This window comes from Geotrypetes seraphini, chromosome 3, assembly GCF_902459505.1.
Source record: "Geotrypetes seraphini chromosome 3, aGeoSer1.1, whole genome shotgun sequence".
NCBI lineage: Eukaryota > Metazoa > Chordata > Amphibia > Gymnophiona > Dermophiidae > Geotrypetes > Geotrypetes seraphini.
Window position 1 is genome coordinate 44,322,835 of NC_047086.1, and position 23,751 is coordinate 44,346,585.

Genomic DNA, 23,751 nt, shown 5'->3' on the forward strand with positions numbered 1-23,751 from the left:
GAGTGAGGGGGCCTGGGTGCAGAGCCTTGTATATATTAGTACTCAATTTAGTTCAGAATTTTTTTTTTCTTGTTTTCCTACTCTAAATCTAGGTTGCATCTTATGGTCAGGTGCGTCTTATGGCTTACCATAACAGGTGTTATCCAGGGAGAGCAGGCAGATATTCTCCGCTGGTTGGTTTCTTAGCTAGCTATCTGAACTGAGGAGACACTGCGGAGATGCGCGCCCTACGTCGGACGGGAAGGCACTCGCGCATCCGCGGTGAGTCAGTTGCGAACTTTCTAAAGTTTTACATGCAAATCTGCTTGCGAGGCTGTCCGCATTGGAGCTCCGTGGATGACGTCTCCCACATGTGAAAATATCTGCCTGCTGTCCCTGAATAACACCTGTTACGGTAAGTAACTGTGCTATACCTAGAATTGCTAATTTACAGTGTTGTGAATAACTCTATTTTATGAGAAGTGGTACAGTTTTGAAAGGTGGATATATAAATACCAGACTCATATTGTTTATTGTTTCCCCTAATGCAAGCATTGTAGTGCCAAAATATGTCTGGCGTTGTGTAAAAGTTGATTTTTGAAGCCTGGATATGCATACCTGAGTCCACTCTCTGTTTCATATTAATAAAGTCTGCCTGAGCTTTCATTTCCCTTGATGCTTTTTAAATATTTTTTTGCATTGGGTTGCAGTTTGGTTTTTGCATTGGATTTGCATTGATTTTGCATTGGATTTGCAGTTTTTATCTGTGCTAAGGAGTTTATAGAAATAGAACTTCAAGAAATTGGTGGTGATAGCAACTTAGAAAATTATTCTACTAAACTTGGCCTATGCAAATCACCGCTTAAGTATTTATAACTTTTTGTGCAGATTTGTGTAGAATTTCTATTTGCAACTTTGCATTTGTCTCCTATAGCTAGTCATACTTTTTCTTCACAAATGCTGGCTACTGATTTTATAGAATAAGATTTAATAGAGTAAAAGAAAAGGCCTTAACGAGGAGATTTGCTTTATTTTTACATTACTGTAATTGAATGTAAAACATAATTCCTGTTTTTTTCCCCCCTCATAATCAGCTTTTACAGGTAATGGCGTATGAGTGCTGCCCATTCAGGATTGTCTTTCTTGTACTGTTGGGAAAAACCATAATAAAGCTTTGTTCAAATTGTAAATATTTATATGATGAATTATGAAAAGTAGCTTAGAAGTTAAATTTTAAAGTTTTGGTAGAGAAATTCATATCTTTATTTTTGTATTTGTTAGAGGTTACCTGTTGGCGAGCTTACAGAGCAAGGCATGACTCTGGAGGAATGGTTGCCTTCAGTGTGGATTACAGATACTGCTCCTAGACGTTGTCCATTTGTGCCTCAAATGGGGGATGAGGTATTTATGTTTATTTTTACATTACATTACATTACATTACATTTGTGATTTCTATTCCGCCTGTGCCTTGCGGTTCTAAGCGGATTACAGTTAAAAGAGATCAGGACATTACCGAAAAATTACATTACAACGATTTAAGTAAATTACATGTTGTGGTATAGAAATACAAGTATAAGATATCTGGATTTATCGATAGAATAACTTGACAGGGTTCAAGTAATTACAAGGTTCAGTGGGGAAAACAATATAGGCAACTGAAGAAAGATACCTAACTTTGAAGGAATCAGTTAAGTGGATACCTAAGGGAGATGCTTATTTAGGAGAAGGTTAAATGGATACCTAAGGGAGATGCTTATTTAGGAGTTTGGATATTTTTCGTAAATGAGGTTCAAGGGGATGACTAGTGTGTTATTTGCTGGGGAGAGTGCATGTGCGATTGGGGAGGGGAATATTAAGTAAGAAGCTGATGTCAGAGAGAAGGCTTCCGAATCAGCCGTGAATCGCGTGCGAGGAGCCTACGTTGCCCGCAGACAACTGCAGCAAGGGAGCCGGCCGGAAAATAAACACTCACGGGGAGGCACAGAAGGAAGGGATTGCTTCCAGCACAGGCGCGGATTGCCGACAGCCATAAAATAAATGCTTCCAGCACAGCCACGGATTGCGTGAGGAGCCAGCCAGCCATCACCGCCCGCAGCTTTTACCAGAAAAGCGATTGCAGCATGGGAGCAGGCCAGAAGGTAAATACTCGCCGGAGGGAGGGAGAAAGTCATGTTGAGACTCAGAGGGAGGGAGCACAAACTTTGGACAAATGATGAAAATAGGAGGGAGGGTGCATGAGCCATAGGATTGAAGAAGGGAGGGAGGGAACAGTAAGGGAGAATTGGGTGTCTGAGAGAGGGAAAGAGATGGTGCACATGGAGAGATGAAGAAAGAGGATAACTATTGGGCAGAGAGAGGGAAAGAGAGAATTATTGGACATGGTGGTGAGAGAGGAGTGAGGTAGCAAAGCATGGGCGTGGAGAGGAGGGGGGAGAACATGTTGGGCCAAGGAAGCCTCCTGGACTGGGGTTTTTATTTTTTATTTTTTTTAAAGTACAGGGGGGAGGGTATTAAAAGAAGTGCCAGATTGGGCATGGGAGGAGAAAAACAGAAGACAGAGAGAGAGATGGTGGGTCTGAAGGGAGAGAAGTTGGACCTGGGGTGGTGTGGAGGAAGAGGGAAAGAGATACTTGAAGGGAGAACTGTTGGGAAGAGAGAGGAGAAATGATGGACCAGGTGGAGGGAGGCAGGCAGGCATGGGGATAGATGGGGTGTGGGGCAGTTGAGAAGAGAAAGAGAGAGAAGTTGGATCTGGGGATGGAAGGAAGGTAGGGAGAAATTTTAGGCCTGTGGATGGAAGGCAGAGAGATGCAGCATCTCTCTTTTTTTTTTCTCCTTCATTGTTCAGCATCAAGGGGGGAGGGAAGAAGAAAAAGAGAGGGAGCAAAATGTTGGACCATGGGGATAGAAGAGGAGAGATGGACCCATGAGAGAGTAGGTGGGAAGAGATCTGGGATAAGAAAGGGGATGGAAAGAAAGGTGCAGAGAGTTATAGCCTGACCAGTGGAGAGAGGGAGGGGGAATTCTGAAAGTGGTGAGCCATGTGGATGAGGTCAAAAGGGAGATGACAAGATGAGTGAGAGAGCAGTGAATACAGTGGTAGAAATGTGGTAATGGGGAGGCTGGGAAAGGAGTGAGATGGGAAATAGTAGAGCTAGGGACTGAGGGAAGATGGAGAATTGAGAGGTAGCTGAACATTTTAAAAGAAGGGTGAGAAAGAAGGCAAGATTTGAATGGACAGAGGCAAAAAAGAAAAGAAAAAGTTAAGAAAGCTGAAAGGGAAAAATCAATACGTTGGAGACAGGCATAAGGAAGGAATGGAACAATATTGAGAAGAGAAGAAAAACTGGACAGCAGACACTGGAAAGAGAATTGGTAGAAGATAGATTAAAAGCAGAAAGAGAAACTGGGACTAAGATGATGGAAAAATAAAATATCCAGACAAGGTAGAAAAAATTGTTTTATTTTGAATTTATTAACTGTAATATGTTAGCTCTGGGATATGTGCATCACAGTTATTTTTGTATTCAGTGGCTTAGTCATATACAGATGATTTTGGGGAGGGACTGGAGCCCAAAATTAGTGGGCACTCCCCGCCTGAATGCAATTTACAAATTCTTGAGCTACTGGGGATTCCCAATCCCTGCCAACTGAAGACATCTTCCTCCAGTCTGGCAACCAAAAATCTCCAAGCTTTACAGCCAATGGCAATATCTTTAAGCTGCCACTGGTTTCATGCATGCATGAAAGCCAAGGTGGGGGAGGGGCAGGGAGGAGGGAAGGCAGCAGCTCTGCAATATTGCTACCAGCTGCAGAACTTGGGAAGTTGGAGGGGGAGGAGGTGGCCATCAGTTGGTGAGGCTTGGGGATCCCTACCTGCTACAGCAGGGGAGATGTTCATTTTGAGGGAGCCTAAGCTTAAAGTGGGAGGCCCAAAAAAGCAGTAATATTTACCCTGACTGAACGATCCTCCACGTGCGCCGCTGACAGCCGATTCAGCATCCCCGCTTTGATGAGGCTCACCATAGCTGTAATAGAAGTGAATGGGAAAACTAGGAGAGTGGGGATGTGGAAGCCTGTGGCTGCTCCCACTATCAGTGGTGCACTTGGAGGATCATTCAGTCAGGGTAAGTATTACTGTTTTTTTTGGGTTCCTTTCCACAGTGTCCCTCTAGGTGTGTGGTGTGCAAGAAGTGATCCCTGTTTCACAGCAGCTACAAATAGAACTTGTAACTTACGTTCTAGGTCACTCTGTTGGGCGTCCTAGATTTCGGCTCCTTCTTAAGGCTCCTTTGCAAAGGCGCTCTCACTAAGCCTTCGCCGCAAGCCGAATGACTGCGCGCCATTGGCTCGCTCCCTTTTAAGGGGGTGCCCGGGCGATGATTCGGTGGGGATGGGCGGAGCTTTCTTTCACTGCTGCCCCTTGCTCCCGGTTCTCCCCCCGACTCTCCCTGCTCTCCTTCCTTCTCTCCTGCTCTCCCGACTCTTCTCTGTATGCCTCCCGACTTTCCTGCTCCCTCTCTGACTCAGCCGGCTCCTCGCTCCTCTCCTTCCGGCCAGTCACGGGCTTCAAGAAGTGTAGCTAGTGCCAGCATGCAATTTCTCTCACAGACCCACACCACTGGTTCCTTAAGTGCCTAGGGCCTGACCATAGTCCTCAGTCATGCAAGCACTGTGCTACTCTTCAACCTCGAACCCTTAAACATCGTCGGGTTTTAGTGGAAAAATTCTTCAGGATGGACTCTTCAATGACACCTTCGACCTCGAGTGCTGCCTCGTTCCCACCTTCCACCGAGGGTCCTCCTGCTTCCACAACTCCGACCTCGTGTCTCATCAGACCCTCCTCGTTTGGATCATCTTTAGCCTTGAGTACACTTTCTTTATCTTCTCCTGAGTTTCCCTCGGGTCAGATATCTAAGCATAAGGTTCCGTCGGTGGTCCTCAAGCTCTCCAAGTCCAAGCATATCTCCACTTCCACCTTGGAGCATTCAGCCTCTGCAAGTGGTCCAGTTTCAAGTGGATCCACATTTGCACCTTGTTGGAGCAGAAATTTTTTCAGTTACTAAGCAAATATGGTTCTGCCTCGACTCTGCCTCCTATAATCCAGCCTGAGCAATCAGCATTCTCCCGTGAGGTCAAGTCCCTGCTTGTGCCTCTGTGCAAGGAATAGAGTCTTTGCGAGTGTCTGGTTTGATATCTATACACTCTATGCAAGGAGTAGATTCTTTGCGAGTGTCTCGACAGGAATCCTCACACTCCATACAAGGAGCAGAGTCTTTGGAAGTGCTTCGAGATTCCTCGATCCAAACTATTGAGTCTCTACTGCTTCTATCCCTATTCGTTCACCAGCAGTATTGCCTGTTTCTATCCATAGGGCGAAGTCTCCTTGATCCTACTCGAGACCTGCTTCCAGACACCACTCTCGTCATGGATCGAGGCATTCATCGAGGCATCCATCGAGGTGCAGGTGTTCTTCCAAAAAGCAGCCTTCCTCATCTAGGCCTCATTCCAGACCTTCCAGCTCTTCGAGGCCTCCAACTCCTTGATCGAGTTCACCGATTCCAGACCCTGAGGAATCAGCTGCTTCCATTGCCTCATGCAAGTTTACATATTCTTTGGATTGCTACTTCTCCAGAGAGGCTACGCTTTCCTTCTCCACTCGAGACGCCTTGAGGTCATCGAGCCCCTCTCGAGGCAGGGCCTTGGCAGATCAGTTGTCTTTCTCTTCCTTCCTTCGTCAGATGGCTGATGACCTGGAAATTAAATTAGATGCAAGTTCTAAATACTCCAAGGAGTATCTGGAGGAAATGCATCTGCCTCAACCTTCTGCAGAGTCACTTAAGCTCCCTCTTAACCGGCTTTTGTTTCAAACTTTCAAACGATGCCTGGAGACTCCTTATGCTATACCTGCTGTTCCAGGCAAGTTGGATTTGAGGTATAGAACTCTACATTGTAAAGAGTTTGAAAATTCACAGTTATCCCACCAATTCCTCCTTGTGGAGTACTCATTGAAAAAAACCCATCCTTCCATGGTCTATGCTGCAGTTCCTCCTGAAAGAGAGGGTAAGACCATGGACAAGTTTGGATGTCGTCTTTATCAAAATGCTATGAAGTCCTCCAAAGTCCTCAACTACAATTTTGTCTTCATTATTTATCTCAAGTTCCTCATTGGTATTCTTCCAGGTTTTCTGAAGAACCTGGATCAAAATAGTCATTTCGAGTTCCAAGAAGTCACTGCTGCACTGTTACAACTTTTATGATGCCTTTGAACTGTCTGCTTTCTCTGTGGTGATGCGCTGCTTGGCCTGGCTTCACACCATTGACATGAATCCTAATCTTCAGGATCATCTGGCTAACTTCCCTTGCGACGGCAGTGACCTCTTTGATGAGTCCTTAGAGGCCGCCACCAAGAAGTTGTCTGAGCATGAAAAATCTTTTGCTTCCATTGTCAGACCAAAGCCTAAGCCAGCTCCTGCAAAATCTTCACACCTTCCTCCAGTTTTCCAGAGGCGTTATACTCCAAAGGAGGCTCCTTACATTCGACCACCTCCCAAGAAACCACAGCAGCAGAAGCAACAGAAACCTCAGCCTTCTTCTGTGCCTAAGGCTGCGCAGCCTTTTTGACTGTTTAAAACAGAGCATAACCTCCATCGTTCTGCCTCTGTCCTCCCTTCCCCCCATAAGAGATCGTCGCCATCATTTTTACCATCGATGGGAGACCTTTACATCCGACCTCTTGGTGCTGTCAATCATCAAGGAAGGATACTCTCTTCATTTCACTCAGGTTCCACCAGACCCACCTCCAAGAGAGTATCCTTCCAATCCATCCCAGACCGCCCTTCTTCTTCAGGAAGCTCAAGCTCTGCTTCGTCTCCGTTCCATCGAGGAAGTTCCTCTGGAACAGCAGAGCAGGAGGGTTTTACTCCTGTTACTTCCTAGTTCCGAAAAAGACGGGCGGTCTGCGACCCATTCTGGATCTCAGGGCTCTCAACAAATTTTTAGACAAAGAAAAATTTTGCATATATGTCCCTGGCATCCCTTTACCCCCTTCTAGATCAGAGCGATTGGTTATGTTCTCTAGATCAGTGATTCCCAACCCTGTCCTGGAGGACCACCGGGCCAGTTGGGTTTTCAGGATAGCCCTAATGAATATGCATGGAGCAGATTTGCATGCCTGGCACCTTCATTATATGCTGATCTCTCTCATGCATATTCATTAGGGCTATCCTGTAAACCCGACTGGCCTGGTGGTCCTCCAGGACAGGGTTGGGAACCACTGCTCTAGATATCAAGGAGGCTTATACTCACATCCCCATTCATCCGACCTCCCATCAGTACCTCAGATTTTGGGTGGGGAATCTGCATTACCAATACAGAGTGCTACCCTTTGGCTTTGCTTCATCTCCCAGAGTGTTTACCAAGTGTCTGGTGGTGGTAGCAGGGTCTTCCCGCTCTTCAATCTCAGCGAGACACATGATGGTCCTCCTAGGTCACATGGCCTCCACAGTGCACGTGACTCGTTTTGCCAGACTTCACCTCAGAATTCCTCAGTGGACCCTGGCATCTCTGTGGACGCAGGCTTGCAAACCACTCTCGACACATTACAGTTACTCCTTCCTTGAGACAGTCTCTCAACTGGTGGATGCTGTCCGTACTCAAGGACACTGGTCGAGCACGGATCATCAGTATCATATCAATCTGTTGGAACTCAGAGCGATCTTCAATGCTCTCAAAGTTTTTCAACATCTTCTTCACAACCAGGTAGTCCTCATTCAGACGGACAACCAAGTCGCCATGTACTATGTCAAGAAACAGGGAGGGACGGAATCTCTCTCCATTTGTCAAGAAGCTCTGAAGGTTTGGAACTGAATGCTGTCTCCATCCAAGGAGCGAAAAACAGTTTGGCGGACAGATTGAGTCGTCTTCATGCAATCTCACGAATGGACACTCAATTCCTCGCCTCTTCATCACATTTTTTTCACTCTGGGGAACTCCTCATATAAATCTCTTTGCATCCCTCCACAACCACAAACTGCTTCAGTTCTGCTCCAGGATATATATATATTCTCATTATCACCTCGAGGCAGATGCATTTCTCCTGGAATGGACGAATCTCTTCCTGTATGCATTCCCTCCATTCCCTCTCATTCTCAAGACTTGTCAAGTTGAAGAACGATTATGCCACCATGATTCTAATAGCTCCTCGGTGGCCGAGATAACCTTGGTACTCCCTTCTACTTCAACTCAGCAGCAGGGAGCCATACCTTCTACCAGTTTTTCCGTCTGTGCTTACACAGAGTTAAGGGTTAGAGAATGACACGGTGACGGTTTACCCGCGGCCACCGCATTTAAGCCGCGGGTCACCGCCGAAAACGGGGAAGAAAACTAGCAGTCGCTGCGGTGACGGGGACAAGGCCATTCACCGACCGCGGAAACGGTGAACAGGTTTGTCCCCGCGGGCCAATGTACCCCCTTCTAGGAACCGCTATTTACCTGTGTTTCACCGCTCCTCGCTCGTCCGGCCAGCAGGCCTGCCTCCGTCCAAATGAGGCGGGCCCGCCCCTCCCCTCCCCTGCCTCCCAATGGCCTCCCCTAAGATCGCCGGCAGGAGGGTACCCAACCCCTCCTGCTGAACCCCCCCCCCAACGAACCCTCCCACCCCGGAACCCCCTTAGTCTTACTTTCCAAGTTGGACCGGACAGCTCCTCGCTCGTCTGGCCAGCAGGCCTGCCTCCGTCCAAATGAGGCGGGCCCGCCCCTCCCCTCCCCTGCCTCCCAATGGCCTCCCCTAAGATCGCCGGCAGGAGGGTACCCAACCCCTCCTGCTGGACCCCCCCCCCCAACGAACCCTCCCACCCCGGAACCCCCTTAGTCTTACTTTCCAAGTTGGACCGGACAGCTCCTCGCTCGTCTGGCCAGCAGGCCTGCCTCCGTCCAAATGAGGCGGGCCCGCCCCTCCCCTCCCCTGCCTAACCCACAGGATCCTAGGGCCTGATTGGCCCAAGCACCTAAGGCCCCTCCTATAGCGGGAGTGGCTTTAGGTGCCTAGACCAATCAGGCCCTAGGATCCTGTGTGTTGGGCAGGGTAGGGGCGGGCCCGCCTCATTTGGACGGAGGCAAGCCTGCTGGCCATACGTGTGAGGAGCCGTCCGGTCCAACTTGGAAAGTAAGACTAAGGGGGTTCCGGGGTGGGAGGGTTCGTGGGGGGGGGGTCCAGCAGGAGGGGTTGGGTACCCTCCTGCCGGCGATCTTAGGGGAGGCCATTGGGAGGACCGGCAGGAGGGGTTGGGTACCCTTCTGCTGCGATTGTCGGGAGGGCCGTTGGGGGGGTCTACAGGAGGGGTTGGGTGCCCTCCTGCCGTGATCGCTGGGGGGAGGGGAGACTTGCAGCCGTAGCCGCGGTCACTATGCTAATCACGGCAGCATTTAAAGTACATGTCGTGTTTGTTTTTGCATTGCTAGCCCCAGGGGTGGTGGAAGATTAGTGATTGAAAAACTGTATGAAAAATAACTATTTTAAATTTAGTGATCAAAATGTGTCAGTTTTGAGAATTTATATTAATTAATTTTTTCTCTGCGTGTTTTGTTTTTGTATAGTTATTAACTAATATTTAACTAAGTTTTAAAGTTTTAAAGAATGTTTCCTTTATACGTAAATAAAGAAAAGTGAATGGGATTGCAGTGGCGGTGACGGGGCGGTGAATGGGGTGGCAGTGGCGGTGACGGGGCGGTGAAGAGGATGGTGAGACGGGGATGGTGAGACGGGGACGGGGCGGTGACGGGGATGGTGAGACGGGGACGGGGCGGTGACGGGGACCAATTTTTTCACCGTGTCATTCTCTATTAAGGGTCTCTAATTCATTCCAACCTGCAGTCTGCACCTGGCATCTTGGTACCTCTTAACATAACTCCTCTTCAGTTTTTTCAACCTGTAGAGACATTTTAGAGACTTCCAGAAAGCCTACCACTAGACAATGCTACTACCAAAAATGAACTAGATTTTCTACGTGGTACATTTCTCATGATAAGGAGCCTCAGCATTCCTCCTTATCTTCTTTTCTGGATTATCTTTTGCACATATCTACCTCTGGCCTCAAGTCTACATCGATACAAGTCCATCTCAGTGCAATTGCTGCTTTTCATCAGCCTATCGATTGGAAACCCCTATCTTTTCATCCGGTGGTTTCCAAATTTATGAAAGGACTTTTCAATGTCAAACCTCCTCAAACTGCCTCCAGTGGTTTGGGATCTCAATGTTGTTCTTGCTCAGTTAATGAAGCCTCCATTTGAACCAATGTCTACGGCTCATCTGAAATATCTTACTTGGAAAGTAGTGTTTCTCATTACCCTCACATCTGCTGGAAGAGTCAGTGAGCTGCAAGCTTTAGTTGCTGATCCACCTTTCACTGTGTTCCATCATGACAAGGTGTTCCTTCATACTCATCCTAAATTCTTACCTAAAGTGGTTTCAGAATTTCATCTCAACCAATCTATTGTACTTCCAGTGTTTTTTCCAAGACCTCATTCTCATCCTGGAGAATCAGTTCTTCATACTCTGGACTGTAAACATACTTTGGCCTTCTACTTGGAACGCACCAAACCACACAGAACTGCTCCTCAACTTTTTGTCTCCTTCGATCCAAACAAGTTGGGACATCCAATTTCTAAGCATACCAACTCCAACTGGATGGCTGCTCGTATCTCTTTCTGCTATGCCCAGGCTGGACTGCATCTAAAGAGTTGAGTCACAGCCCACAAAGTCAGAGCCATGGTGGCTGCAATAGCTTTCCTCAGATCCACTCCTATTGAGATAATTTGCAAAGCTGCCACCTGATCCTCTCACCTCTCATTATTGTCTGGATGTTTTCTCCAGAAGGGAATGCCATTTTGGCCAGAGAGTATTACAAAATTTATTCTCCTAATTTGCCCAACACTCCCTCCATCCCATTCTGGTTAGCTTGGAGGTCACCCACATGTGAGAATAGGCTGCCTGCTTGTCCTGGGATAAAGCACAGTTACTTACCGTAACAGTTGTTATCCAGGGACAGCAGGCAGCTATTCTCACAATCCACCCACCTCCCCTGGTTGGCTTCTCTGCTAGCTATCTGAACTGAGGAGATGCGCCCTGTGCTGGGCAGGAAGGCACTCGCGCATGTGCGGTGCGGCAGACTTGAAACTTCTGAGTTTTCTACAAGCAAGTCTGCTTGCAAGGCTGTCCACATCTGGGTTCCGTGGATGACATCACCCATATGTGAGAATAGCTGCCTGCTGTCCCTAGATAATATCTGTTAACGATAAGTAACCGTGCTTTAGGTTCTTAGTTTGCTAATATCTTTTCCAAGTAGATAGGTGTATCATTTTGGACCCTTGCCCAGTTACTTCATTCCTGCGCCTGCCTCCTGTCTCATTAAGGATGTTGTTCTCAAGTTCTATTATTAGAGGCCAGCTAGCCCTTTGGGCCATGAAGAATAATCTCTTACTAATATACTTTGAGTTACTATTTGAGCTCTGCTGGCATGTTTGTTATTCTGTTTGATTGTTCCTAGTTTTTATGTTACTTTGAACAGCAGCAATAAAAAGGAAACAACTGCAAAAATGGTGTACAAGATGCCAAGTCTTTAATCAGAAAACATAAAAATGAACATAAAACAGTTTGTAACCTAAATATGGTCCAAGAAGGTTGGTGAATCGGGTCCCGACACAGACCGTGTTTCAAAGAAACACTCCTTCCTCAGGGGTCCCAAGAAAACATTCTAAGGTACCTTATGGATCAACTGAAAAAAGCAGTTGTGTAGACAACTGTGCAACCTGGGTAGGCCGTGAAGGAATGGACATGACATCACGGGAGCACATTGTCTTTGGGTCCTCAGTGTTTATGAGCAGGCACAGAGATCCTGCCCTAGATTTCTAGGACTACTTTTGTACATCCCTACTATCCAGAATTTCACACCTATTGCAGCAGAAAAAGAGATTAGGTTCTTACCTTGCTAATAACGTTTTCTGGTAGATACAAGGGTGTGCCATTCTGGAACTTGCCCTATCAATATTTATTCTGCCTGCTTACTGTCTCAATCAGGAAGTTCGAGACAAAATTGAGATTTTGATGTCAGTCAGACCTTAAGGGTATGAAGAATAATCTTTTGCTATAACACATTGTGGAAATGTTTGAGCTCCATAAATGTTTCTGATTCATATGGTTATTTCAATGTTTTGATTATTCAATTAAAATGTTTAACATGTTTATTATAATTTCAGAGTGGAACAGATATGTAGTTTGGGGAGTCTCCCCATACCCCTTCTTGTTATGTGTTCCTATACAGGGGTTTTGCCTGCTTAGGTACAAACCGAAGGGGACAGCAGAACCCTCTGGAGGAGGAGTTGTTGGAAACATAAGAACATAAGCAGTGCCTCTGCTGGGTCAGACCAGAGGTCCATCACGCCCAGCAGTCTGCTCACGCGACGGCCCATCAGGTCCAGGACCTGTATAGTAATCCTCTATCTATACCCTTCTATCCCCTTTTCCTTCAGGAAATTATCTAATCCTTTCTTGAACCTCAAAACCGTACTCTGTTCTATCACACCCTCTGGAAGCGCATTCCAGGTGTCCACCACCCTTTGGATGAAGAAGAACTTCCTAGCATTGGTTCTGAATCTGTCCCCTTTTAATTTTTCCGAATGCCCTCTCGTTCTTGTAGTTTTCAAAAGTTTGAAGAATCTGTCCCTCTCCACTTTCTCCATGCCCTTCATGATCTTGTAAGTCTCTATCATGTCCCCTCTAAGTCTCTGCTTCTCCAAGGAAAAGAGCCCCAGTTTCTCTAATCTTTCAGCATATGAAAGGTTTTCCATACCTTTTATCAATCATGTTGCTCTTTTCTGAACCCTCTCAAGTATCGCCATATCCTTCTTAAGGTACGGCGACCAATATTGGACGCAGTACTCCAGTTCCGGGCGCACCATCGCCCGATACAACGGCAGGATAACTTCTTTTGTTCTGGTTGTAATACCTTTCTTGATAATACCTAGCATTCTATTCGCCGCCTTAGATGCCACTGCACACTGTGCCGACGGCTTCATTGTGTTGTCCACTATTACCCCCAAGTCCTTTTCTTTGGAACTTTCACCCATTACCAGCCCTCCATTGTATAGCTGTACTTCCGGTTTCTGTTTCCTATATGCAAGACTTTACATTTCTCTACATTAAACTTCATCTGCCATCTTGTCACCCACTCTTCTAGTTTGTTCAGGTCCCTTTGTAAATCTTCACAGTCCTTTTTAGTCCCAACTCCACTAAATAGTTTGGTGTTGTCTGCGAATTTTATTACTTCGCACTTCGTCCCTGTTTCTAGATCATTTATAAATACATTGAACAGCAGCGGTCCGAGTACCGACCCCTGCAGAACATCAGTCGTGACCCTCCTCCAGTCCGAGTAGTGGCCCTTCACTCCTACCCTTTGCTTTCTACCAGCCAACCTATTTTTGATCCGTCTATGTATGTCTCCTTCCATCTCATGGTTCTTCAGTTTCCGTAGTAGGCGTTCATGGGGTACTTTGTCAAAGGCTTTTTGGAAATCTAAGTATGCGATGTTTATGGGGTCCCTTTTGTCCATCCATATGTTAATTCCTTCGAAGAAGTGCAATAAGTTCGTTAGGCACGATCTTCCCTTGCAGAAACCATGTTGGCTTGTTTTCATCAGTTTATTCCTTTCTAGATGCTCGTCGATGCTGCCTTTTATCAGCTCTTCCGCCATCTTCCCCGGAACCGAAGTCAAACTTATCTATCTGTAGTTCCCCGGGTCACCTCTCGATCCTTTTTTAAAGGTGGGTGTAACATTAGCTATCTTCCAATCCTCCGGGATCACGCCTGTTTTCAGTGATAGATTACAAACCTGCTGTAGTAGTTCTGCTATTTCCTTCTTTAGTTCTTTCAATACCCTAGGGTGGATTCCGTCTGGGTCCGGAGATTTGTCAGTTTTTAATATATCTATCTGGAATGGATTTCTTTTGCACGGCTCATGAGCATGGGGAAAGTATCATATTGTCCAGAATGACACACCTATGTACTAGAAAAGATATTAGCAAGTTAATAATCTAATCTCTTTTACAGGACTTTTCCTCCAGGAATCTGTTCAAACCTGTTTTAAATATAGCTTCTTTACTACACTTCTGACAACAAATTCCATATCTTACACATGTATTGAGTGCAAAAATGTTTTCTCCAATTTGTTTGAAATATGCTACTTAGTAACTTGGTGTTAATACTTTTTAGAAGAGTAAACAACTGATTTGTATTTACCTGTTCCAATCTACTTAGAATTTTGTAGATCTGTGTTTTTTAACAGGGTGTTTACTAATTCTTTTTTTAATTTGTCTTTGTAGGTTTACTATTTTCAGCAAGGACATGAGGCATATGTTGAAATGGCAAAAAAGAACAGAATATATAGCATTAATCTCAAAAAGCAGCCATGGCATAAAATGGAATTAAGGGTATGCTGTTTCCTTTTCTACAATTTGTTTCATGCAAACCACAATCTCAAATGTAATTGGCATGCTTCCCCAGTAGCATTGTTGCATTACTAGTCTGTGTGAAATGGTTTGGATGAGCATGTGATAATATGTAATACCATCTACAAGCAGGGCTGGTGTTAGACGTATGGGGGTCCAGGGCAGAAACGGGGAAGGGGAGACTATGCTTCCTTCAGCTTGAGGCAGGCGTAGGGTACCCTTGAGGCTTGGGAGCTCAGGGCAATTGCCCTATTTGTGTCTCTATAATATCACCACTGCTTTCAAGAGGCTAAATGACTATTAGTTTATTTTCCATTTGTAGTTTTAAGGGATAGAATACTACAAAAACCAGAAATATAGGACAAGTCTAATGCAACACAAACAATTATGCATGGTAGGTTTAATATGAGCGATAACATTATTCTGAGGCTTCCTCTTATTTCATACATACATTATTTTAACACATTCCTTCAATATAGTTTGGTACATTTTGGGGCCATATCAATAAGCTGCTTGAGAAGTATTGATTCCTTTTACTAAAGTGATGGTAGTGGTAGCAGTTTACCTATGTAAGGCAGAGATCCATGTATGTCCATATTTGGATGATTGACTGATCAAGGGCAAGCCCAAGGAAGAAAATGAACTGGCAGTTTTGAGAGTGGTGCAACTCCTGCAGGACTTGGGATGGATGCAAGAAGAGTCACTTAGAGCCGACCCAGTGCTTGGAGCACCTGGGAGTTCTGTTCGATATGGCTGTAGCCAGGCTTTTCTTTCAGAAACTCCAGAAACATATCAGACTTACTTCTAAGTCCGGCTCAGATGGCATTATCTTCCGGATCTGGGTCTATGGCGGTAGCCATAGAGGTGATCCCTTGAGACCCCTTCAAGACTCTCTCCTATCCCACTGGATCTCCTCAGACAGACTTGGAACTGCATCCATGGACACCAGATTCGAGGAACAGTTTGAGGTGATGGCTGCAGGCAGCTTACCTCTGAAAAGCATGCCACTGTATACCCTCCTGGGAGATATTGACAACTGATGCCAGCCTTAAGGAATTTTTTTTTGGGGGGGAGGGTTCATTGCAACAGACACCCAGTTCAGCATCGTTGGACGCCGACTCAGGAAAAGTGGTATATAAATCGCCTGGAAGTCAATGTCATTAATCTGGTGTTGCAGGTCCTGGAGAAACCCTGAAAGGCAAGGCAGTCAGGATATTCTCAGACAATATGACAGCGGTGGCCTATGTCAACCAACAAGGAGGCACCTGGAGCACTCCATTACATCTAGAGTGTCTGCTCCTTTTGGTGGGCAGAAACTCATCTGTAGGCTCTCTCAGCCGCACACATTGCAGGATTGGAGAATGTTCAGGCCTGCTATCAACACCTGTCAACAGATGCTCGATCCAAGGGAGTGTTTGCTTTTCCCAGAAGTGTTCCGTGCTATTGTCCAGTAGAAGAGGCACTCACTGATGGATCTCATGGCCTCAGCAGCAAAAACAAAGGTGGATCGCTTTTACAGCTGAAGATATGTGCCCAGAAGCGCAGAGTTGAATGCATTGGTTCAACCACGGCTGGAGAAAGGACTCTTGTACATTTGAAATTGTGGTGTTTTTTTTTTTTTTTTTTCTCTCTCTCTGTTTGCTTTCCTATTTTAACTGGCATTCCTTTTTTATTTTCAGATATTTAGTGTTTATGTAAACTGTTGAGAACTCTTGAGTAAGATTCAGCAGTATATCAAATCCGAATAAACATAAACATTTTCTCTATGGTCCCTGCTAGGTCAAGTCATTCACAGGATCACAAATCATCTAGAACTGGTTGTCCTTGTGGTGCCCAATTGGCTCTGCAGACTGTTGTATGCAGACCTAGTTTGCCTACAGTGAGAGAAAGACCTCAGTCCTAGTAAGGAAGGGATACTTGGAGTTGGTCATTTCTACTCTGCTTAGAACCAAGAAGCCTTCGATGGTGGCAGCTCATGCCAAAGTCTGGAAGATTTTCTGACAGTGGTGTGCTAAGATCGATGCAGAGCCCTTACAAGCCCCGATCTCAGTAATCCTGGAATTTCTGGAAGAGGAACTTGAGAAGGGCCTATCAGTCAGATCGCTGAAAGTACAGATAGCAGGCCTTTCATGCTTCCAAGCTTGGGAGAGAGTGCTTCCATGGCCTCTCACCCAGATGTGGCAAGATTATTTCAAAGGGCTCTGGTTGAGTATTACCTCAAACATTGACTTAAATTTAGCTGAGGTGATTTTCCCATCCATGTCAAGCCTGTTGACAGTTTTTATAAGTAATATTTACCTGGTGCCTGATTCCGCACCGGGTGCACAACGGTGTGTGGAATTCCACTCTTCAGAAGCGCACCACAAACAATCCATCAACAGGGAAAGTGTTCGGTGTCAACATGGAGGGAAGTGCATCATCAACACCTTTCACATAGAAGACACCAATGACTGGTATCGACCGATGTACCATCCTCAATTTCGGTGTCGCAAATCATGCCTTCATCTGGTAAGCCAGCTTAAGTCCAACAGCTTCCAGATGAGGTCGCAGATCACTTAGGCATTAAGTCCATTCATGCTGGCCAAGCGAAAACCCCTTAAGTGACTGTTCCAACATCAAGGGGTGATGCAATTTCTAAGTCATCCTCTCCGGAAAATGTTGCAGCACCACAGGAAACGGCGATCAAGCCAAAGGTGCTGGTGCTAATTTCCAACAGAAGCTTGATGCTCTGTTTGGCCAGGAATATGGGGGCAAGTTTTATCTCATCACCCCAATGTCGACTCCTCTGGTACCGATCCGGATGCAAGACCTTCTGGTACCATCGATGATGCATTGATAGGATTCTTGACACCAGTCATTGAGTCCATCCGGTCTTGCATCGAAGCATCGCTCATTCAGACTACTTCCTTGAAGCACTGGTATTCCTTTTCATTCGACACTGAATTCAAGAGGACTTCGGAGCCCAGATTCAGCTACTTTTCCCAACACTACCCTCTCAGGTACCGGCACAGTTTGAGTCTACCATTGCCAGATCCTCCAGTGCCATTGATACTCTACTGATGATGCTCTAAGGACTCTCGATGTCAATCTGTCCTGTCACTTCTGCATCGCAGCACTGCTCCAAAGGAGGATTTTCCTGCTTCCAAGTCTTCACTATATTCCAGGCACTTTGGCATGGGTTTGATGGTCTCAGAGAAAGTCTGAGACTCCAACACTGGATTGGCGTAAATAAAGAATCGTTCCTCCTTCTGTTCGCCTGGACTCGGAGCTACAGGATGACTCCAATCCGGATCCTTCACCTTCCACTACTGAACTTGATGATTCTCCTGCATTGAAGTATCTGAACATTGTACCTGCCATTTTTTCCAGCAAGAGACTTTTCTTTCCAAACGGACATTCTATTTCAACTGTGATAGGGAATCTAACATGGGTGTAGAGCAGCGGTCTCAAACATGCGGCCCCCCATGGACTGTTTTGCAGCCCACAATTTCTCCTCTCCACGTCACAAGTTTTCCGATTGTGGAGATGACAATCGCGTACAGACCGCGACTGCGGCTCGCCTAAAGCAGGGGTCCACAATCTGCTTCCCTTCCCATCTCACTGCCCTCCCTCAAGCCACCGCAATCGGGGAACAGGCCAGCGCCGAGGTCTTAGCTCTCCCTGCTTATCTTCCCCAGCTCGGAGACAACCAATTCTCGCCACCCAACGTCAATTCTAACATCGGGGAGGAAGTTCCGGGCCAGCCAATTGCTGCCTGGCTGGCCTGGAACTTCCTCTCCAACGTTATAATTGACGTCGGGTGGCGAGAATTGGGTCGGTCCCGCACTGGGGAAGATAAGCAGTGAGAGCTAAGACCTCGGCGCTGGCCTGTTCCCTGATTGTGGTGGTGGTGGCCTGTTCTCCAGTGGTGGTGGCTTGGGGGAGGGCAGGGAGAAATAAAGAAAGAAGGGGGGGTAGGGAGATGGGACACAGACAGAAAGGGGCATGGAGAGAGAAAGACAGAAAGAAAGGGCGGGCATGGAGAAAGAAAAAAAGAAAGAAGGGGGGCATGGAGAGAGAGAAAGACAGACATATAGAAAGAAAGGGGGCATGGAGGGAGAGAGAGAGAAAGAAAGAAAGAAGGGGACAGGGTGAAAGAAATAAAAAGTTGGGGGATGGAAGAAGACAGATGCCAGACCAGGGGGAGGGAAGGAAGGAAGGAGGGAGGGAGAGAAAGGAAAGAAAGAGATGTCAGACCATGGAAATAGGGACGGAAGAAGAGAGAGATAGAAGGGAAGATAAGACATGGAAACATAGATTTTGAAAAGAAAGCAGAAAATTGAATATTAAGTTAATGCCAAAGATGGATGCAAGGCAGAAAGTGAAGATGGAGAGAAAATCAGTCAAACGACAAGAAGGCCCTGGAAACAGTTAAAAGCACAGAAAAATAAAGTCACCAGCCAACAAAAGTAGGGAAAATGGTTTTATTTTCAATATAGTGATTGAAATGTGTCAGTTTTGAGAAAGGAAAGATATTAAACTTTAAATGTGAGGGCTACAGAAAAAATAGGGTACTTGGAGGGCCAAAGAAAAAATAGTTAATGACAATTTTGAATAAGGTAAAACTCTTTATAGTTTATAAATTTTTCCTTTAACTGTTAAAGGAAAGATTTATAAACTATAAAGAGTTTTACCTCATGCAAGTTGTCATTTCTTTAATAAGACATTAACTATTTTTTCTGTGGCCCTCCAAATACCTACAAATCCAAAATGTGGCCCTACTAAGGGTTTGAGTTTGAGACCACTGGTGTAGAGCCTGTAAAGTTAGATTCCTCTATCTCTTTTTACAGCCTACCTTACATAGCAGACATCTCACTATTTCTGCTTCTTAAGGTCTACCATGGAGATTTTAACATAGGTGTTGAGTCTGTCAGTTAGATTCCTCCATATATTCTTCAACTGCAACTTTTCAGCACATACTTGACTGCTTATATTGCTTTACAGTTGAAGTCCAGGGCTTTTTCAGAGCAAGGGGTTTTACTCCCATTAATTCCTTGTTCCGAAGAAGACGGGAGATCTGCGACCTATTTTGGACCTCAGAGCTCTCAAAAAATTTACTGTCAAAGAAAAATTTCAGATGCTGTCTCTGGCATCCTTATATCCCTTTCTGGATCAGAATGATTGGTTATGCTCTCTGGATCTCAAAGAGGCTTACATTCACATCCCCATTCAACAAGCCTTTCTCAAGTTTCAGATTTTGGGTGGGAAATCATCATTTTTAATAGAGTGCTACCCTTTGGCCTGACATCATCCCCCAGAGTTTTCACCAAGTACCTTGTGGTAGTAGCAGCAGCTGTGTGCAGCCATGGTCTTCAGGTTTTCCTGTACCTGGACGACTGGCTCATCAAAGATTCCACACCTCGGGTGGGGTTATTGTAGCGACCCAACGGATTTTTTGGTTCCTCCAAAGTTTGGGGTTCGAAGTAAACTTTCCAATATCCCGGCTACAACCTTCTCGAACTCTACAGTTCATTGGAGCGGTACTGGACACTGTGCAATTCAGAGCATTCCTTTCTCAACAATGTCAGGATACTCTCATTCAACTTTGCATAAAGTGTTGCCCCTCATTTCACTCTCAGTGAGACACATGATGGTTCTGCTAGGTCACATGGCTTCTACAGTTCACGTGACTGCTTTTGACAGACTTCACCTCAGATTTCCTCAGTGCACTCTGCCTCTCAGCACATTACACTGACTCCAGTATTCCAACAATCTCTCCACTTGTGGATGCTTTCTTCTAATTTCTCCAGAGATTTACTGTTTCAAATGCCCCCTATCAGAAAGTCCTCATGACATATTCCTCGACCTATGCTTGGGGGGCTCATCTCTATGGTCTCCGTACTCAAGGGCATCGGTCCATCACAGATCGTCGGTATCACATAAATCTGTTGGAACTCAGAATGATTTTCAATGCTCTCAAAGCTTTTCAGCATCTTCTGAATGATCATGTCCTCATTCGTACAGACAATCAAGTAGCCATGTACTATGTCAAAAAGCAGGGAGGAACAAGATCTCTTCCTCTGTGCGAATTGGAATTGGGTGATTTTTCACAACATCTTTCTGAAAGGAGAGAAAAACTTTCTGGCGGACAAATTGAGTCGTCTTCTACAACCTCATGAATGGACACTCAATTCATCGCCTCTACATCACATTTTTTCTCAATGGGGAACCCTTCAAATCGATCTCTTTGCGTCTTCCAACAACAAGCTGCCTCAGTTTTGCTCCAGGATCTACTTTCCTCACCGCCTGGAGGCAGATGCTTTTCTCCTGGAATGGACGAAACGATTCCTGTATGCATTTCCTCCATTCCCTCTAATTCTCAAGACACTCGTCAATCTCAATCAAGAACATGCCACCATGATTCTGATAGCTCCTCGGTGGCCCAGACAACCTTGCTTCTCCTTTCTACTTCAACTCAGCAGCAGGGAGCCACTACTTCTACCAGTTTTTCAATCTCTGCTTAAACAGAGTCTGGGTTCTCTCCTTGATCCCAACCTGCAGTCTCTGCACCTGACAGCTTGGTACCTTTCAACGTAACTACCAATCTACAGTTCTCTCAATCTGTTCAGGACATTTTAGAGGCTTCCAGGAAGCCTGCAATGTTACAACCAGAAATGGACTAGGTTTTCTGCTTGGTGTGCTCTTCATCACAAGGAGCCTCAGTCTACCTCCTTGTCTTCAGTTCTGGATTACCTGTTTCATTTATCACAATCAGGCCTCAAATTAGAGCCCATCTCAGTGCAATTGTTGCTTTCCATCAGCAGTTGGAAGGGAAACCTTTATCTGCTCATCCTGTGGTTTCCAGAATTATAAAAGGACTTTTCAATGTCAAACCACCTCTCAAACCGGCTCCAGTGGTTTGGAATCTCAATGTGGTTCTTGCTAAATTGATGAAGCCTCCATTTGAACCAATGTCTAGGGCTCATCTGAAATATCTCACTTGGAAAGTGGTTTTTCTCATTGCTCTCACGTCTGCTCGCAGAGTCAGTGAGCTACAAGCTTTAGTAGCGGACTCACCTTTCACAGTATTCCAACACGGCAAGGTAGACCTCTGTACTCATCCAAAATTCTTACTAAAAGTTGTTTCAGAGTTTCATCTCAATCAATCCATTGTGCTTCCAGTGTTTTTTTGCAAAGCCTCATTCTCACCCAGGAGAAAGATCTCTTCATACTCTGGACTGCAAACATGCTTTGACTTTCTACTTACAAAGGACTAAGCCATAGAGATCTTCTCCTCTACTTTATGTCTTCTTCGATCCAAACAAGTTGGGTCATCCAGTTTCCAAGAGAACCATCTCCAACTGATTGGCTGCTAGCATCTCTTTCTGCTATGCCCAGGCTGGACTGCATCTAGAGAGTCGAGTCACAGCCCATAAAGTTAGAGCCAAGGCAGCATCTGTAGCTTTCCTTAGATCCACTCCTATTGAGGAAATCTGCAAAGCTACCACTTGGGCCTCGGTTCATACCTTCACCTCTCATTATTGTCTGGATTGTTTTTCTAGATGGGATGGCCACTTTGGCCAGGCAGTATTACAAAATTTATTCTCCTGAATTGCCAACACTCCCACCATCCCATTCTGGTTAGCTTGGAGGTCACCTATATGTGAGAATATGCTGCTTGCATGTCCTGGGATAAAGCACAGTTACTTACCATAATAGGTGTTATCCAGAGACAGCAGGCATATATTCTCACAATCCACCTACCTCCCTGGATGGCTTATCAGCTAGCTATCGGAACTGAGGAGACGTGCACCCTATGTCGGGCGGGAAGGCACTCGTGCATGCGCAGTGTGGCAGTCACAAACTTTCTAAAAGTTCTTCAAGCAAGTCTGCATGTAAAGCTGTCCGCATCAGGGCTCCGTGGTTGATGTCACCCATATGTGAGAATATCTGCCTGCTGTCCCTGGATAGCACCTGTTACAGTAAGTAACTGTGCTTTATGATATGTAACTGTGCTTTTTCTGATCTAGTAGAATCAGATTCATGGGAAAATCTTCAATTCACTCCGTTTTTCAAGTTTCCAACTTTAGGTTTTTCTAGATTGGATGATTATGTGTATGTTTATTTTAATTTGTATGTATGTTTTTATTGTTCTTGTGCAATCCCATTCTATTCTTGGACAAGTGGGTTATACATCCCATGCTTGTGTTAAACCTCATTTACATATTTTTCTGGCCCTCCCCTTTTACCTCAGGATTGCACTCTGACTTCTGGTTACTTTCCTACAAGCGAGACAGTAGGAGCCAGTCATTTCTGCTTGTGTTTATTTTTCTTTTTATTTAGTCTTTACATGTGTCTTTGTGCTGCAGAGGTTCCCCATGAGGACAGCTCTGGTTGCAGGAGATTACAGACTTTATAGGTAAAGAGTGCTTCCAGGGGTTTGGCTTCTTGGCAGTGCTCCCACCTGGATAGCCTGTACTATCAGATTAGGGCTGAGGGACCATTCCTTTGGAGCTTTGCACACCCCAGGTTCATCTGTGCAGGCTGCATTGCTTCGTGGAGACGTGTACTGGATCGGGGCTGACTGTGTTTCTCCACCTGGTTGTGTGTGCGGCATGTCAAGTGTGGTGGAGGTGTCTAGCAGAGGTGTAAGGCCAGAAGGGCAGTCAGAAGACCAGCAATCTAAGTTCTAAGGCTTGTTGAGGCAAATAACCTCACTGTAAGCTGTCTCAGCTTCTTTTCTGCAGCTCCCAGCACATGGCTTTGCACAGTGAGTAAGAGGCTGACAACCTGTGACAGTGAATTGGGGGGGGTCTATAAATCGAGATTTTAGGTAGTTTGGGTGTTAACCCTAGGTCCTCCGTCATAGAAACATAGAAATAGACGGCAGATAAGGGCCACGGCCCATCTAGTCTGCCCACCCCAATGACCCTCCCCTACCTCTCCCACGTGTCTATCCCATTTGGTCTTAAAATCAGGCACGCTGCTGGCCTCAATAACCTGAAGTGGAAGACTATTCAGCGATCAACCACCCTTTCAGTGAAAAAGAATTTCCTGGTGTCCCTGTGCAGTTTCCCGCCCCTGATTTTCCACGGATGCCCCCTTGTTGCCACGGGACCCTTGAAAATGAAGATATCTTCTTCCACCTCGATGCGGCCCGTGAGATACTTGAATGTCTCGATCATGTCACCCCTCTCTCTGCGTTCCTCAAGTGAGTACAGCTGCAACTTATCCAGCCGTTCCTCATACGGGAGATCCTTGAGTCCTGAGACCATCCGGGTGGCCATTCTC

The 23,751-nt window shown here is 45.7% G+C and overlaps 1 protein-coding gene across 6 annotated transcripts in view; it reads left to right on the forward strand.

The window, feature by feature from the left end:
* The window catches only part of PHIP (pleckstrin homology domain interacting protein), a 603,903-nt gene that overhangs the window by 374,967 nt on the left and 205,185 nt on the right, over positions 1-23,751 (forward strand). For all 6 annotated transcript variants that reach the window (XR_004538753.1, XM_033937022.1, XM_033937020.1 and 3 more), the window contains exons 23-24: positions 1,261-1,380; positions 14,356-14,463. Coding sequence is in view for 5 of the 6 variants with exons in the window: in XM_033937022.1 (XP_033792913.1) it covers positions 1,261-1,380; positions 14,356-14,463 (228 nt within the window). In the remaining variant the exon portion in view is untranslated. The remainder of the gene's footprint in view (positions 1-1,260; positions 1,381-14,355; positions 14,464-23,751) is intronic.